This window comes from Chiloscyllium punctatum, chromosome 13 (genome assembly GCF_047496795.1).
Source record: "Chiloscyllium punctatum isolate Juve2018m chromosome 13, sChiPun1.3, whole genome shotgun sequence".
In the NCBI taxonomy this organism is placed as follows: domain Eukaryota; kingdom Metazoa; phylum Chordata; class Chondrichthyes; order Orectolobiformes; family Hemiscylliidae; genus Chiloscyllium; species Chiloscyllium punctatum.
In genome coordinates, this window is record NC_092751.1 from 100,470,617 (window position 1) to 100,488,778 (window position 18,162).

Below are 18,162 nucleotides of genomic sequence, written 5' to 3' on the forward strand. Positions count from 1 at the left end.
AATGGAAAAAGGACAAGTCTAACTTCCAGAAAATAACTATTTGGGTCCTCTGCCAAAAATCTGACCGTGATTATAGAATGATAAGTGACTATGTTATAATGTTGCAGCTTCTAATTTTTGTCTTAAAATCCAGAATAGCCAGCCAATGATGATAGCTGAAAGGCCAAGTAAATTTAAAACCATAGCCATCATCTAATTGCAATCAATTTGGTTTAAGATCTGGTTCCAGTGACCTTGACTATTTCTGGTTCCATCCATACCACAGTTCCAGTCTTTCTATTGTGCTTTTACTTCTTAATGTCTAAGTAGGTGTAAAGCATTCTCTTTCCTCCACACCTTCCATGCTATTGCTGAAGAATGACAATTATCAATAGCCCAAAGATACTAATGGGAGAAATATTTTGAAAGGTAAATATACCATGTAGTTGTTAAACTTGGTTTTCCCATTTCACATGTGTTGACTTTCTCCACAGAAGGACAGTAGGAAGTCACATTTTAATCCACTTATTAATAAATGGGAGGGTGTTGGGGGCAGGTAGTTACAAATCCAACACACTGGTCATTGAGAAGCTACTGGTGAACGAGATTGTGTTTGAGAATACGCTTTACAATTATTGGAGGAAGCGTAAAGTTCATCATTTCCAATCTTCTCATCTGCCACATTGACTGAGCTGAGCGTGCGCTGATCCCATCTCATTCGATTAATGCTTCCCGTTACCTCTGTGTGTGCATGAGGATTGGTTGCCTGCCTAACACGTTTCATCATGTTGGAGCCCAATGCTAATGGGGTTCTTTCCTGCCAGCGGTGAAGCGTGTGACCTGTATCGGGACAGTGGCTGCAATTCATACCCATGTAGAGACATTTCACTCATAGGGCCACTCCATTTGGAATGTGGAATGTAATGCCAGACAGAGAATAGAAAAAAGAGCATGTCAATTCCCACTTGAAGTCTTGGTCCTTATGGCAGGCCCTTAGGAAGCATTTTTAAAGTGGTACACCCATATCTCCTTCTCCACAATCTCACCTCCAGTAAAGGTGCACCGAGCTCTGTTCCTCTTTCTGTGTCCATTTAATTTCCCATTCGTCAATGGCAATTTACCAGTCTGATTTCAAATTTAATCCCTTATTGTAAGACCTTCTCTCATTGGTACTTGCCTTTCGCCCATTGCCCCAAATTGTATCCAATCACATATTTTCCCATTGGACAAAACAGTCTGTTCAAGAGACCAGGGCAGGTCAGTTTGTGATAAGGGAAATAAATGTACCTGTGTTAGTGGTTCCTATGGACCTGCCTCATTGCCATTCCCAAGAGTTAACACCAGACTCCTACTGCATTTGGAATGAACGTGCTTTGAGAAACAAAGATCTAATATTAAGTATTGCAATTCAAACATCATTCTTTCTCCTCTATATCTCTTCCTTTTTTCTCACTGTGTAATTCATGAAAGGTAAGATTGAGACAGTAACTTCCATTACTTAACTAAATATGCTTGAACTTGCCCTTCAGTGGTTTGTTCTGCCACTGGCAATATCCTTGTTTTCAATCTTTAGAAAGCTATTAACTTCTTCCAAAATGCCTCTTGCACCAAACGGAATGATAGTCCAATTTGTCAGAAATAAATTAATCTTCACAGAAGCAAAGCAATAATACAATAAATGCTTACGATGTTTTGTTTCACTTGATCTTACAGCAGCAAAGAATTTACTGAATAAGAAAACAGATGGTGTCAAGGTAGGTTTAAGGTTTTTGTGTATGTCTCATTTCCTAAGGGGCTATTTTCATTCAGTTTAAAACCTGCTGTTGTAAGTGAACAATACACAGAAAACACTCAGAATGGAATAAGAACCTGAAAGCAAGAGACCAGATCTCATTTAATGTGGAAGAGTGTTTTCATTCTTTGTGGCATCTCTGAAATTGTTCCCCTAGTGATAAATGGTTATGTATTGAAATTGGCTTGCTTATTGCCTCAACTTGATTTAGCTGTACTGTGGACCCAAGAGTTGCTTATTTCATGCTTTCTGAACAGCCCTGTCTTTACCAGCCAACTTCCTTCAGCTTTATTTTTCAAAGAGAGTCTGACCAGAGGAGTACATCTCTTGTAGTTCTTCCTTCCATTCCCAATTCATCTACAACCTCGACATTACACTTGGCTGCAGATGGGAATTACACTTGGAGAGGCGGCGACTGTGTGAGTTTGGAGCGGGCAAAACTGTAACTTAGAGGATGCAGACTTATAGAACTTAGAACAATACAGCGCAGAACAGGCTCTTCGGCCCTCGATGTTGTACCGTCGTGTGAACTAATCTAAGCCCATCCCCCTACACTATCCCATTATCATCCATGTGCTTTTCAAAAATATCATGTACTTTTGAAGGCTGATCCACAGGACTGGCAACTTCAGTGAGAAGTCACATGACACCAGGATTAGTCCAATACGTTTATTTGAAATAAATTTCAAATAGGCCTGTTGAACTATAACCTGGTATCATGTGACTTCTGACTTTGTCCACCCCAGTCCAACATGGCCATCTCCACATCACCTCTTCAGTGAGACCTTTTCAAAGTAGCATTGTTTCTTTCTGCAATGGGGGGCTTAAGAGCTCTTTTGATTACAAAGACAACCCACCCAACCCCTCCCCAAACCACCAATTGAATGACCTTTATTACACAATCACTTTGTAATTATGCTCACTGCTTTCAGAATTGGTTATTAGTTAGTAAGATGATGACGGAATACTGTTTGAGTGCAAAATGACGGTTTGGATAATTGTGGATCTTTCTCGTCAAGTATAATTAAGACTCTAATAATAGCACGTTAAAAAAGGACACACAATGGATTATATAACGCAGACTGAAAAACATCTGCCAATTAGTCTCATTAAGAAGGGAACTTTTAAAAGCCAACATTTAGTCAGACAAGACCTCAGTCAGTAATGGGATGATGTTCTCATTTGGAGGTCTCTCAGAATGGCAGGTTTGGAAAAGTTTAATTATATCACACTCCTGTGGTATATTGGCAGAGGTACTGTCATCCACCTTGTGGATGAATGTTCTGTTCAAATGGTGCAAAGCTCGAAACAGTGGAAACCCAAAGAGGCGTGGAAGTGCAGGTGCCACCATTACTCAAATGTCATGAACAGGGTAAAATCTGCGACTTACCCTGATTTGTAGCTCAGGTTGTGAATCAGGCTATAAGTTTGCTCACTGAGCTGGAAGGTTTGTTTTCAGGTGTTTCATCACCCTGCTAGGTAACCTCATCAGTGAGTCTCTGGTGAAGTGCTGGTGTTCTGTCCAGCTTGTTATTTATGGTCTCTTGGTCTGTTGTGGTGAGTGATATCATTTCCGATTCTTTTTACTGAGAGGTTGGTAAATCGGATCCAAATTGATATGTTTGTTAATAGAGTTCCGGTTTGAATGGCAGGCCTCTAGGAATTCCCGTGCGTGTCTTTGTTTAGCCTGACCCAGGATGGATGTATTGTCCCAGACGAACTGGTGTCCCTCATTATCTGTGTGTATGGATAATAATGATAGTTGGTCGTGTCTTTTGGTGGCTAGTTGGTGCTCATGTATCTTGGTGACTAGTTTCCTGCCCATCTCTCCAATATATTGTTTGTTGCAGTCCTTGCAGGGTATTTTGTATATAATGCAGGGTATGTTGCTTTTTTTGTTTGGTACAGGTTCTATCCAAAGCAGTTTCCTGATCAAAGTGTCAGAAGTTTGACTAAGTGGCTATAAGTGACTGGCATGAAGTCCTGTGACTGTCCCCATAGCCTGTAGTATCCAAGGCTTCGGATCAAAAGGAGATGAGCTCAGTTGTTGGGAAAGCAACACACACCTCACAGGCACTTGGCACAATCATTCTCCCTCAAACTCAGGGATTGGCACAAACTGAATTGAAAATTGGATGAAATATTTCGACTCATGAGCACTGTACACACAAGGAACTATTATTTTCAGTCCTTTTGTCCTGTTATTCTGGGCAATCCCTTAATTTGTACTTTTTCTGACACTCAACATGAGAAATTGGAGCAAGAGTAAGCTATTCAACTTCTTCCAGCCTGCTATGCCAGTCATGGCCGCATTTTGACACAAAAACAGAAATTGCTGGATAAACTCAGCAGGTCTGGCAGCTGTCAGGAGTGTTTTGAGGAAGACTCACTGGACCCGAATTTGCAAACTTTGCTTTCTCTGCACAGCTGCTGCCGGACCCGCTGAGCTTTTCCAGCAATTTCTGTTTTTGTTTCTGATTTACGGTTCTTTTGATTTTTCTTTTGTGATATCAAGGAATTTTTTTTACAAATAATTTCAGAAATGCATCAAGTGTTTTTGTTAAAAATTCAGCAGAATAAGTGTGACGTTTTAAAATTACACCCTGGCATTCTAGCAAGTCAATAATTTTAAGGTTGTTCTTTTTGGCCTGTTTTCACAAGAGGAATTAATCAATTTTAAGCAAAATCAGTAGTATCCCAAAGAGTAATTGCAAGGCCTTAGGTATCAACACTGAATGTTAAGTATGCTATTATCATTGCAATTATTTCAAAGCTTCCAAATTAAATATACATTCCACTTAAACTCATGAAAGTAGAATGCCAGTTAGTTTAATGTAAAGAGTTTGTATTGTGTGTCAATCCACATTAATAGCATGCCAAGTAAATTCTGTGTTTCCCGGGGAAGTGATGATCATTTACTTGCTTTTCATTACCTGTTCCCAGTGCAGTGAATGCTCTACATTCCCATTGTTTGCTATGTTGTTTTGTTTCTGAAGTATTCTCCATTGCTTTTATGTTGTGGACCCTCACAAATCGATGCATCTATAAGAGCTTATTTTACAGATATTCAAATGAGCAGAATCTCTCTTTAGTTTTCTTTTCACCACGAAGGATTTTGTCAGATGCGGAGAGAGACTTTCTGAGAAGCAGGTTTCTGTGTCTTTATTGCCCACAGCCAGCAATCACCTCCCTGAATGTACTCTCCACTATTTGATTTCAGGATGCTGGCAAAACTGTATTCTCCATATCTTCAATCCTTAAGTTCAAAGTCACCTTGCCCTTTATATCTCTGTAACAGCCTCTCATATGTCAGTATGCTGAGATCATTTATACCCCTTTGATCTGTCCTCTCTCTGGGTTCCTAATTTTCATTGCTGCACCAGTGGCAACTCTGTCTTCAACTGTCTCTTGCCCCAAACTCTGAAATTGCCTTTGTAAACCTCTCTTTCTCCATGATCTAAACTTTTGTCCTGTGGCTCTGTGTCAAATTATGTCCAGTCATACCCATTTTTGCTACATTCAAGCTGCTCTGTAAATGCGAGTAATTGTTATTGTTCCTGACAACTTGCGAAGTCAATTCAGAGATCGGCCACTCAGTATGTGGTTTAAGCTACATTTGGACAGATTTTTTCTTCTTTCCCTGAAGTACATTGTTGAACTATTTGGAATTTTTACAATGGGTTGATAACTTTCAAAGTCATCAGAATTTTCCTTTGTGCCAAGCCACAAAATATCAGAGTATCAAATTCAGTTTCACAATTGGTTATATCTCTGGTTTAACATCACAACCACTACAAGAGTAAGAATTACAGGGAACTTCATTATAACAGTACAGACTTTAATCTGGGGGTCAGTTAGCTCCATTGGTTGGTTGGCTGGTTTGCAAAATGGAATGATGCCAAGAGTGTGTGGGTTCAATCCCCATGTTGGCTGAGGTTACCATGAAGGACTCTCCTTCTCAACCCCTCCCCTTGCCGGAGGCATGGGGCCCTCAGGTTAAACCACCACCAGTCATCTATCTGTGATGAACAAAGCAGCTGCATGTTCCTCTGGGATTATGATGACTTTACCTTCACCTCAGAATCCAGCCCATCTGTCATCCTCAATCACAAGCCACAGAGATGGATGGTCATTTCTGCCCTCTGATTACTCACAATTTTTAATGCTGACAAGCTGCATTTATTCCATTTTAGTTTCACTGCTACAAATGCCCTAGGAAAGCAGGTGGAACAGGAAGGTTATTATATGAGATGAGACGATTGGGAGCACTGTTGATAATTTAAGGTGGGAATCTCCAGAACAAACTAATGCTGAGATTGAGCATTCTTTTTAGCCTGCTTTTTCTGTGTTCCGGATCATTGGAAATATTCATGTATTTTATGACTCACTTTGAGCATCAGGCCACTAGTGAGAGGTACAACACAAAACCCAAGGCTCTTCTTGCACTACCTTGTACTCCAAGCTCCAAGCAGCTGTTTCTGAGAATACACCCAAAGCAAAATTTGGATAAAGTCAAAAAAGACCTCCAACATGTGGAGATTTGAGTGAAAAATTAGTTGATGAAGGGCTCCAGCCTGAAACATAGATTTTCCTGCTCCTCTGATGTTGCCTGACCTGCTGTGCTTTTCCAGCAACACACACTCAACTCTGATCTCCAGCAGCTGCAGACCTCACTGTCTCCTGAAAAATTAGCTCCCTGAATGCATTGACCTCAGTTTATGAAGGCAGGACTGTTTGCATATAGTTTCACCCTTATTCATAGTATGTGGGCCGAGACAGCAATTGGCAGGAGGACTGGGAGACAGAAAGGAGGGGGAGAAATACACGATTTTGCAGGCAGTACTGATTGTTAACTACAGTCTTCAGAAGTTAAATGACCAAACCTCCAATTTAATATCAACTGTTAATAGATTGCTGCCATGGCCCTCCCCTTTGCCGCTTCCATCAGTACGCCTTTGTTTACACAGCATCCATCAGTTGAAAGAAAAATCTCACATTTGTATGGCACCTTTCGTCTCCCAAGAACAGCCCACTGCTTTGTAGCCATTGAGCAACTTGTGAATGGTACCACCATAATGTAGGGAACTCACTTGTACACAAGGTTTTACATGACACATTCGCCAGATTATTTGTCCTTGTGGTATAAAGTAATGGAGAAATATTGGTTCGGTCACTGGGGACAAGTTTTGTGCTCTTTTTTTGAAATAGAACCTTGGATGCCCATCCTCAGAGGATGTGACCTTCTCACTTGAAAGGTTACAAATGCAACAATGCCTCACCTGCGCTGGCGGGGCAGCCTAGATTTTACACCCAGGTCTTTGTGTGCAACTTGAACCCACAGGTTTTGTAACCCAGGTGGGAGAGCTACCCTGTAAAGCACAGATATACAGGTTACAGCCTTTTCCCCAGCATCAGGAGGTGACTATCCATAATCTTCAAAGTGAAGATTATTTCAGTAACTGAATGCAGAGACACAGCAGACACTATTTTCTGCACTTCATCTCCGTATCGATTTAAATTAATTGATGAATTTCAACATTGCTAAAGCTCCTACTTTTCATTGATGTCCGATGATTTATGTGCAAGGTAAATCCCATGATTTTGATGATTCCTCAGTACAGTTTTTCAGAAGTGAACACTGAGTGTTCTTAATGTAAAGTTTGCACCAATGTCATTGATTTCCTGTTTATTCAACCAGTCAAAGGTTGAACATCCCAGATAGGGAGTACATATCCAGCAGCCTCTTTCCAATTAGGCACTTCTAGACTTGGAACTTGCCTTGATGTGGAGGTGCCCGTGTTGGATTGGGGTGGATAAAGTTGAAAACCACACACCAGGTGTTAGTCCAACAGATTTATTTGAAAATAGAAGCTTTCGGAGCATCTGGTATTGTTAAGAATGACACATCCATGACCATCAAATTGAAACACCATGGAACTGAAGAAATCATGTAACTTGTTCACCCAGTGCACACCTCCTTTGAAAACAGTCAAGAGAGTGATAGCTGTCCTGCTTCCTGGTTAATAGAATCTCCATTCTCAGAGTGTATAAGCCAAAGCTTTCAATCATGTGTCATGTAATTAGCCCATTGTAGAAATCCTACCTAATGTTAACTACTGAATAAGACTTGCCTGACATCTCTCAATTTATCGTTGATTTTCATCAAGTGTATAAGTAGGAGTTTCAATATTGGTCGTGTAGTAACTAATTGCGGCATGGTGGCTCAGTGGTTAGCACTGCTAGCTCACAGCACCAGGGATCCTGGTTTAATTCCAGCCTTTGGTGAATATCTGTGTGGAGTTTGCATGTTCTCCACATGTCTGTGCAGGTTTCCTTGGTTGCTCTGGTTTCCTCCCCCAGTCCAAAGATGTGCAGACTAGGTGGATTAGCTATATGAAATTGCCCATTGTGTCTATGGATGTTCAGGCTGGTTGGATTAGCCATGGGCAATACAGGGTCAGGGTAGGGGGATGAGTCTGGGTGGGATGCTCTTCAGAGGGTTGATGAAGGCTCAATGGGCCAAATGGCCTGCTTCCACACTGTAGGGGTTCTGTGATTTCAAAGTGCTAGTTTCACAGGTACCTGAAGTGATTTTTAAAAAATTTGAATTATGGTTTATAATATACATTTTATTTTAATAATCTGTCGTTTAAAGCCAGGAAATAATTTCCATTATTCGCATTTGTGCTAGTAGATGCACACCTAAGATTTGGTTAATGCAGCCAATTTAATGGAGATAAAAGGTGATTATAGTGATAGAGTTACTCATCAGTAACAATCGCTTCGAGGGTTAGAGTTGCTAACTGATTGTAAATGGAAAGTATAAAATGGTAAGATTTTCCAGGAAAGTGAACAGTGGGGTAATTGGAACTGTGTAAGCTTCCAGGCTGTCTGCTGTTGTTCGTAATGCCAATTCATCCTTAAATCAAGGTTCAATCCATAACAATACTGATTTTCTCCAGTTCCTTTGCTTTTTCCCATTTCCTCTTGACTGCTCTGCTTTCTCCTTGTTTTTAAATGGATCACTATGAAAGCAATGTATTTCATATTCTCCCAAACCTTTCTGCATTGTTATCTGTCCATAATTCATTTCTGGCTGACTTAACTAAAAAAACACCTAATCTTACACTGTCAACCCCTGTTATCCAAAATATCCCTTTGAGTTAAGCATCGTGTCCAAATACCTGCTAAGTTCCCTTCAAATTGTTCAAACAGGTCCCCACCACAACCACCACCTCACCTCTGGTGAATTAAACCAAAATGGAACTTGTGCAACGATAGAGGAAGTCAGGGCAGTTTGCTTTCTGTGATGAAATTGGGATCTAGGGCAGTTTTAACCTTTCCTACCAAGTGGGAAATTGAAGGGACTGGGAGCTGGGTAAGCCTATAGCTTTTTTTTTCCCATGGCTTCAGCCAATTAGAGTTGCCTTGACAATCAGTTGCCCCCCCCCCCCCCCCATTCCTTAGTGATATAAACTGTTGAAATCATTTGAAGTTTGACATTCTTGCATTTGTCCTGCTGAGTGCAAAGCTAATTTTGGCTAGATTCACATTCTGTACCAATGAACATCTGATTGGGAGCAATATTGGTTTTATATCTTCTCTGATTTTAGCATCCATTTAACTCAACAAATGGGTGGAATGGGGGAAATTTAAAACACACTTGACCTGATCTGCTGGTCTTTCCATGCAACGCATTGTGTTAAAGTGGTTCTCTATTCAGTTCATTAATAGTGCCCATATCTGCCAGTTAAATAAATACAAGCTCAGGTACCTCAGAAACACACAATTTGCTTTGGCAGTAGATTAGATCTGACCTTTGGTTTTGTTGTGATCCATCTATCCCTCCAAAACTAAATCTTTGTGCTTTTCCGATCTAACCAGTGGAAATTTCTTGTTCTCTTCCCTTTCTCTTATTGAACTATTCAGAAAAGGAAGTCCGGTTCAAGTATTCATTTAATGGTGAGGACCTTTTGCAACTTGCACATTATCACCTCATCTTCTGCATCTCGTGTTCGTCAAATATGTGCACCATCCCATGCAGCCGTGTTCCCAGAGCTGATTAAAGAGAGCTTGTGCCCTTTTATTGTTTATTGTTGTACTTGTCATTCATTGTCTTGTGTTCACTTATGTGCCATTGCTATTTTTCGGGGCTTAAAAACGCCAGTTTTGAGATCAAACTGATTCTTCTTTTTTTTTTCCCTTTCTTTAAGATATCTTTCTGTTTCTCTTCATCTGCCAGGGGTGCACCAGAGTTCTGCACGTAAACACCTTTGGTCTTTTAAAGTCTATGAACAGTATTACTTGCATTAAAGTACCAATCTTTAGGTTTTTCTGAGAACAACTATCAAGTGGTTACACTTGGCACCAATTTACCCCCAAAGGGTTACTGTAACTTAATAGAAGGAAGGTAGTGCCTGACACTGCCTCCCTGGCATATTTCGGTTTGACAAGGGTAAAGCCAAACTCACCAGGAATATTATTGTAGGAATGTGTGATAACCAGGCAAAAAAAAGGTGGTGGAATTTGCCATTGAAATCATGGAATTAATTGAACCAAGAATACAGGCACAGTGCAGAAAAAGTAAGCTCATTTCACAATTTCTGAAGAATCTAGATACCCCATGTTAAGTTACATTTGCCTCAATTAAGTCCTCTAACAATATCAGCTGTAGGTGAGGGTGGTGTGCCGCTATGAGCAGGGAATTGAATTCAGGCCAAAGCAACAGGAAGAAAGTTCCCTCCCTCACAGCGGGAAGGTTTGCACATGACATGGACCCCTAGCATCACTAAGTGGATAAATTCGAAACTGCACAGGTTGGCTAGAATCAATGTTAGAATGACACTGCTACAGTGTTCAAATGACAGGCCAAGGATGATTCCATGAAGCAAGGGTTAAGCCACTTGGTACAAGCAGAATACAGGAACCACGAGAAAAATTGAGAAGCCCTTAACTGATTCAACACTTTGAAAATAAAAATAGCTGCCTTTTGAGGTGCTAATGACCCCAGCACTATTGTGCAGAATTCCTAAACAAATGTTGACTGGAGAAATATTTTCCACTGAGGAATTCTGTCTAACCATACTAAATGGGCAAAAACTGAGTACACACAAATCCCACTTATGGATCAAAGATGCCTTTAAATAGATTAGATTAGATTCCCTACAGTGTGGAAACAGGCCCTTCGGTCCAACAAGTCCACACTGACCCTCCGAAGAGTAACCCACCCAGACCCATTCCCCTACATTTACCCCTGACTAATGCACCTAACACTACGGGCAATTTGGCATGGCCAATTCACCTAACCTGCACATCTTTGGACTATGGGAGGAAATCGGACCACCCGGAGGAAACCCACACAGACACAGGGAGAATGTGCAAACTCCACACAGACAGTTGCCTTGAGGCAGAAATTGAACCAAGGTCCCTGGCGCTGTGAGGCAGCAGTGCTAACCACTGAGCCACTGATTGACCCGATAAAATTACTAAAGTTGCCTTTAGTAGCTCAGGTTAATGTAGCTACAGTTGATGATGAATGTTGTTATCCTTTACTTTGCCAATCTTGTTTTGGGTGTATCGAATAATTATTTGCTATATTTATACGACAAAGATTGAACTTGTTTGGAAAGCATGCTGGTAGTCAGTGCATCCTGAGGGTGGTACAGGGGGATTAGCCAAAATATTAAGACCGTAAACCATGCAAAAATGTAAACAATCGTCAAGGAGTCTGCACCCTGAAGCAAACGACTTTTGTCCGGTTAACAACATCAGTGATGGTGGTTGCAGGTATCATTCTGTGAACTTGCTTCTTTAAATTTAAAGACGTGGGCATTATCAAGAACAGGACAAAACTGACAAAACACACCTTGGATGTGCATTTTGTAGCATCATTTGAAGATGTCCCTTGCCTCTGGGTGAAGCTTCTCGGTAGATTGTAGTCAGCAGGTAGACTTTTGTGAAGTTGGCGCTCCATTGCCAAGTGGGTGAACAATACCCATGTGATTGATTGTAGTGCATTCACCGTCATCAGTGTGCCATAACTCTGTGTTAACCCTACAATGACAAGTAAATCTGATCCACTGCCAAGTAATTAACCAATAGTCCATTCAATATGTGGTTCACCAATGGCAAAGTGGAATATAGCTTTGGCTTAAGAGGAGTACCATTAAAGAATATTCAAAGAAAGAAAATGGCTCAAACATTGAAGTAGGTCTCATTCCCTTCTCTCCTGTCACCTGAAAGAAAAGCTGCTGCCCTATTGGTTCAAACTAATTGAGCAGCACATGAAAACCTTCACTGCATGGCTGAGATTTCTTCTTAATCCGTCATTATTAATAGAATTTATCCCTCTGAAATGATGCTGTCGTCTTGTTCTTATATCTTTCTGGGAGAAAGTGAGGACTGCAGATGCTAGAGATCAGAGTCAAAAGGTGTGGTGCTGGAAAAGCACAGCTGGTCAGGCAGCATCCAAGGAGCAGGAGAGTCACTGTTTTGAGCTTAAGCTTCTCATCAGGAATGTGATGAAGAGCTTATGCTCGAAACGTCGACTCTCCTACCCCTCAGATGCTGCCTGACCAGCTGTGTTTTTCCATCACCACACTTTTTGACTCATATCTTTCCACCAATCTGTCAGTGACTACAAGTGGGCATGTAGATAAATGGTCTGATTAGAGAGACCTGATGCAATTTGTAGATTGCAAGGAGTTTTTCTTTTGTTAGGAGTATAGGCTTGTTTTCCAATCAGAGCTACGCTCAAGTATACCTTCATCAAATGTGCAGTATTAAGTCCTATAAATGTTTAGCCAGAGTGAATTGTTTAGTGATGCATTATGGTTGGTCTTTTACATTGTTCAACAAATCCAATCATCCAATTCCACAGAAACCCAACTCTAAACTTTTAAAGAAGTCTGAGGCTGTAATCACAAAACTGAGATTGGTAGAGTTTCCCTAGGCTTTGGGTTACTGAGACCTAAAATATCAAATTTTGAAGACTGGTTACAAAGGCTAGACCTTTATTCCTCTGTCTGTAGAAAGGGGAGGGTGTGATCTAATTGAGATGTTTAAGTTGATTAAAGAAGTTGAAAGGGTATCTCAAGAGAGATTATTTTTGCTGAAGAGAGAGGTGCAGGAAAAGTGGGGTGTAATCTCAAAATTCGAATTCTGCCAAGCAGGAAACATTTCAGACCAAGGAAAGTGGAAATCTGAAGCCATCTGCTATTGAGGGTGAGAGTTGGCAGAGATGGGAGGTGATGGCTAGTGGTATTATCACTAGACTGTTAACCCAGAGACCCAGGTCATGCTGTGGGGACTTGGTTTTGAATCCCTCAATGGCAGATGGTGGAATTTGAATTGAATAAAAATCTGGAATTAAGAATCTAATAATGGCCATGAATCCTTTGTTGATTGTTGGGAGAAAAAAGTCATAGGAAAGGGTGCTGCCATCCTTACCTGGTCTGACCTACATCTGATTCCAGACCCATCGAAGTGTGGTTGACTCTTAACTAATTAGAGATGGACAATAAATGCTCACCTAGCCAGCGATGCTCTCATCTCATGAGTTAATAAAGAAAAAAATCAACTGAAAATCTTAAATATCTGACCTCTTTTTGGCAAGGGTACAATGGTTAAGGAACCAGCATTTGTTAATGGAGTTGGATTGTGCATCAGTTCTGGGTAGCAGAATAGGGTTCAGGAGGCGAATAGCCAACTCCTCCTATGTAGGATGTGCAAGGACAGCTGCTGTCTACGCCATGACTCAGTTTCATGGGCCTCAGCAGTTAAGTGCAGGATGGGAGCTTCTGTTTTGTTTATGCATTTTAAAAGGCTCCAAAGGCAAGTTTTAATAACTCTGCAGTGGGTTTGGAGAGTTCAGCTGGGCACCTTACAACTACAAAGTTGTACTGGACTAGGATCATATTAAAGCCACTGCAAACGTGAGGTTTCTTGGAAACTGTATCGACTTTCACCCAAATCTATGTTGCACTCACATGTGAGAGTCCAGTGAATCCAGTGGCCTGAATTCTCATCCTCAAATCGAGAGAATTCCCAGCACTGCAAACCCAACTTACAAAAATCATTGTCTTGATGTCCAATCTGACAGACGTGGGTGGGGGATGCCAGATATGATGAGGACTGTTTATGAAAGGGCTCTCCCTGTGCACAGGCACTGTGTTGAAATAATATTTTTTTATATAAAAACCTTGCCCCCTCAAAACCCCTCACCACCATCCTGACACTCAGCTATGCCAACCCATCGTCAGTACCAACACAGCATGCCTATCCACCTAGTATCCACATAGACAGACTTCAAACCCGTGAAGAGACAAGATGAAATAAAGATTGTTTAAATAAAGCCCATAAGTCTCAATTACAGAAAAGCACACACAACTATAAAATCCAATTTATTATATTTACATTCCTTCTAATGTCATAATGTCTTATAAGAACAAGCATTTCATTAAAGCGCACAACCCACTATATCAACCAGCATTGAAATTCATTTGTAGTCCCATCTCAGTAGAGCCTTAAGAGCCAGTCAACTGATTGTGAACAGGTTCTGTTTTGGAATCCATTCTCAAGTCAATTTGTACACAAGTCAGAACTGTTATGGACCAAACCAGACCCCCTCAAAATACAGGTCATTCTGTTATAATGCGCATTTTATTAATGCAAATTCACTATAACGCGATTAACGAATTGGGGACACTGTTTCTAAAGTGCGATCTTTTAAAGCATGTATTGGGTATGTGCTTCCAGCCCCATTAGTTTCAATGGTGCTGCTATTACACAATTTTCTTATAACATGGGCTTGCCTGAGAACGGAACTACTATGTTATAGCAGAACTGACTGTGCTTTGAGAAGGTAGCCTAGACCCTAACTTTTTCTCATTCTAAAGGCATGTTCCAGATGCGATACAACTACTCGACATTAAGCAAAACTCAATTTATTTAAACACAATAGTTAATGTGCAAACAAAAGAGAGAGGAATTTAGAATAACTTTAATATTGGAAAATTCAACTGAATAATAGACAACATCTATTGCTAATTAACTGTTCCAGTGTAGTAACATCCCATAATCACAACCCTTGGCAAAAAGGAAAAATCAGACACAGGTTCTCACATGCCGTTGTCCAATCCAAGAGGGAAAAAGCGTCAAACAAATATTCAGAGAGAATAGCGACTAGGAGAGATTTACTGAAACTTCCAACACTTTTGAGACCCCAAAGGCTTCTGCTCAAAACAAAACCTAAAAACTTCTTTTAAAAAACTAGAAAACCTGGTCTTTGAGAGCTGGCCACTCCCAGGTGGCTTACGTTGTTCCAACTTGAAAAAAAAATCTCCAAAGGGCTCACGAATTTTATAATTTCTTAGGGATGGTTTGACATTTCTGCCTTACAACCTCTTTTAAAAAAAACAGAACTGAATAACCTGTTGAAGTGACAACATTGTCCCAAAACACAATGCAGGACAATGTAAAACATTCATTTGTAAGTACAGGCAATGTTTGTATGATGAGTCTGTCAAATTAAAGCCCTATATGGGATTGTGTTCATAAATACCAGTGTTTATAAGTCAGCGTTCATAAATCAGGTAACCCCTGTATTCACATTGAGTTGTCAATCAATGTGAAATGGCAGGCAGCTTACTGTGACTGTAGATGATTGTGAAACCAGTTATGCAGTCCTGATTCAAGAATGGAAGCTCACAGGCTTATGTCAACAGACACAGTGAAATATGCTATCAAAAATCTTGACTTCTTTCAAAGATTTAAAGGGTAACAAATCTAAATAGTTTCACTGTTTGCTTAGAAAGTTGGCTTTGACTTTGGACAGGTCATTCATTGTTCCAGTGAGCTTGACAGTAAATGAGTTTGTGCATCTTTCTGCATATTCACGCTTACCTTTAACTATTGCAAAGGGCACCCTTGCTTTCTCAAAGATGTCACAAGACCAGATCCAGAAAGATACCATAACACTCTAAAGGAATTGCCTAGTTAGGTTAAAAAAAATGCACAAAGTTCAGATCAGCTGTTACTATATTGTCACTCTCCTAGATTGCCAAAATTACAGAGGAGTAGAAGCAGATGACGATTTAAATGCCTCTCTGCCTCCGTGATTTACGCTTGTGCAAATCATGCCCAGACGCTGAGAATATATGAAATGCCACATTCGGGGGTGGTACATGTGATAGAGTTTGGGCATCTGCCATGACGGAGAAACTCTCCAGTGGGATGCAAATATGTGCCATCACCTTGTCTGTGTGACTGCGGCATTGTATAAGAAATAGATTGAAAAGCAAAGCTTGTGATTATATTGTGCTTGTTGTGACCTATTGGAGCCATTGCAATCAAATTATGTACCACAACCTCTGACAAGCAGCAATGTGATGAGGACCAGATAATTTGTTATGACAGTCTTGGTAAGAGGAAAAACTATTCTACAACTCTTCTACAATGTTGTTTTTCATGTCGACTTGAGAAGTCTATGGCTAACCATCTTGTTTGGAAAGCACCTCCAGCTATGCAATATTTCCTGAATGTCCTTCGGTCCAGTGCAACAGCATAAAACTTCCAAAGAACATCTTAAAGGGTTCAGTCTTCAGTTTCTGAATGAGTTAAATGTAACTCATTCATCACCCCTTCCCCCTGAAGCCTGTCCATTTGTTCAAAGCTCAATAAAATGTCTTGTCCCTGATCCATTAGGAATAAATAGTTCATATTTTTTTTTAAACCCTCTGAAGTGAACAGTGTATTCATTCAGTAATAGAAGGAAAGAACTTCTATTTACACAGCACTCTCCATAACGCCAAGGTACCTTACAGGTGATTGAATGCTTAGTTTTAAATGTAGGCATTGCTGCAGTGCATGAATATGATAAAATGAGTAAGGAAAATGAGTATAATTCTTAGATGAATTGCATATTAGGTTTGCAGGAAAGGTGCTTGAACATACTCAATGTTACATAAAATGTGTGTTCCGTCACAGAGATACAATGATCTGTGTTGTATGACTCCCAGTGCTTCCCACATTTGGGAATTAACTCCTTGTTTAGGCAGATTTTCAGGCTTTGAATTATGGCCTTCCTTGGAATACAGGAACTCTCCACAGTGAGGTGCAATCTCATTGATCCGGTTGGGCTTAGTTTGGTTTGTATTAATAATCGAGAGTAAATGGCTGGTAAACATAGTAGCTGACCTGACCCCCAAAAAAAAAAAATTCTTTTCAATTACTTTTTATCCTGCACCTCACCCTGACCCAAACTCGAAGGTAGTCTAAAGTGCAACTGAATCAGGTTCTGAAGGCACTTTAACATTGCTGTAACTGCATGCTGTAAGTTGGTTGGTGTTACAGTGTTTCCAACTCATTTGTGAAAGCTAAACACCCTTTTGTTTTCTGCACAGCCACAGACAAACAACAGCAAAAACAACATAGTCAGCGCCCCAAAGGAAAACACATCTTCACCAACCGCAATGGTACCTGCTGACTTCTTTCATTACCTTCGTATTGTAACTTTACCTCCGTGAGGTCACGATGTGTTTCTTGTGCTTATTTTTTCAGGGGACAGTCCAGAATTCTGTATTGCAGTCCAGAAGTCAGCCAGGTTCCTCTGGGTGTGTGCTAAATATTGTTGGGTTAGAAACTCCACGTTATTTTGGTGCCTATTTATGGTATGAGGTGGAAACAACAGTCAGCAATGTTCATGAATCACATGTTCAGAAGGAATTGCTGGACATCTGAAAGCAGAAAACACTCAGTGAGTCTGGAAGCATCTGTGGAGGGAGGAGGAGAGTTAATGTGGCAGCAAAATATGCCTGAGGATGCTGGAAATCTGAATAGAAAAGGGTCAGAGTTACTCAGCAAGTCTGGTAGCATCTGGAGAGAAAGAAACAGAGTTAACGTTTCAAGTCCAGTTGAAGCATCATATTGGACTTGAAACATTAGTGTTCTTTATTTCACCACAGTTGCTGCCAGATCTGCTGAGTTTCACCTACACTTTCTGTTTGTATTTAAGAAGAATTAATGTGTCAGGCTGATAGGAGATGTTAAGGGTTTAACAACTTTTAAACAAACACAGAACTAGGGACTGGGTCATAAATGGAATCAAAAGGCAATAGGATCAGGGGTGATTGAATGACAGATGTGATGGTGATGCAAGGCAGAAGTAGACAACAATGAGACAAAGAAACAAAGAGCAAGTGTGAATTGCTGCAGAGCAATAGCAAAGGAGGGAAGCATGAAAAACCTGACAAAGCAGAGAGGGTTGGAGTGCTCCAGTAACGCCGTTGATTGGAATTGGCCCAAACACAAAGATGGTTGTTAAAATGGCCACCTGCACATGAGCCAGTGGGCTCGGTGATGCCAACCAATATGGCCAACTGTCCTTCCCGAAG

General features: G+C 40.6%; 1 protein-coding gene across 16 annotated transcripts in view; it reads left to right on the top strand.

Annotated features, from left to right (window-relative positions):
- camk2g2 (calcium/calmodulin-dependent protein kinase (CaM kinase) II gamma 2) overlaps positions 1 to 18,162 on the top strand; it is a 357,622-nt gene that overhangs the window by 288,784 nt on the left and 50,676 nt on the right. For 5 of the 16 annotated variants that reach the window (XM_072583438.1, XM_072583444.1, XM_072583441.1 and 2 more), the window contains 3 exons: positions 1,693 to 1,733; positions 9,701 to 9,733; positions 17,173 to 17,244. In XM_072583438.1, the coding sequence (XP_072439539.1) occupies positions 1,693 to 1,733; positions 9,701 to 9,733; positions 17,173 to 17,244 (146 nt within the window). The remainder of the gene's footprint in view (positions 1 to 1,692; positions 1,734 to 9,700; positions 9,734 to 17,172; positions 17,245 to 18,162) is intronic. The other 11 variants (XM_072583442.1, XM_072583447.1, XM_072583452.1 and 8 more) reach the window with 4 other exon arrangements.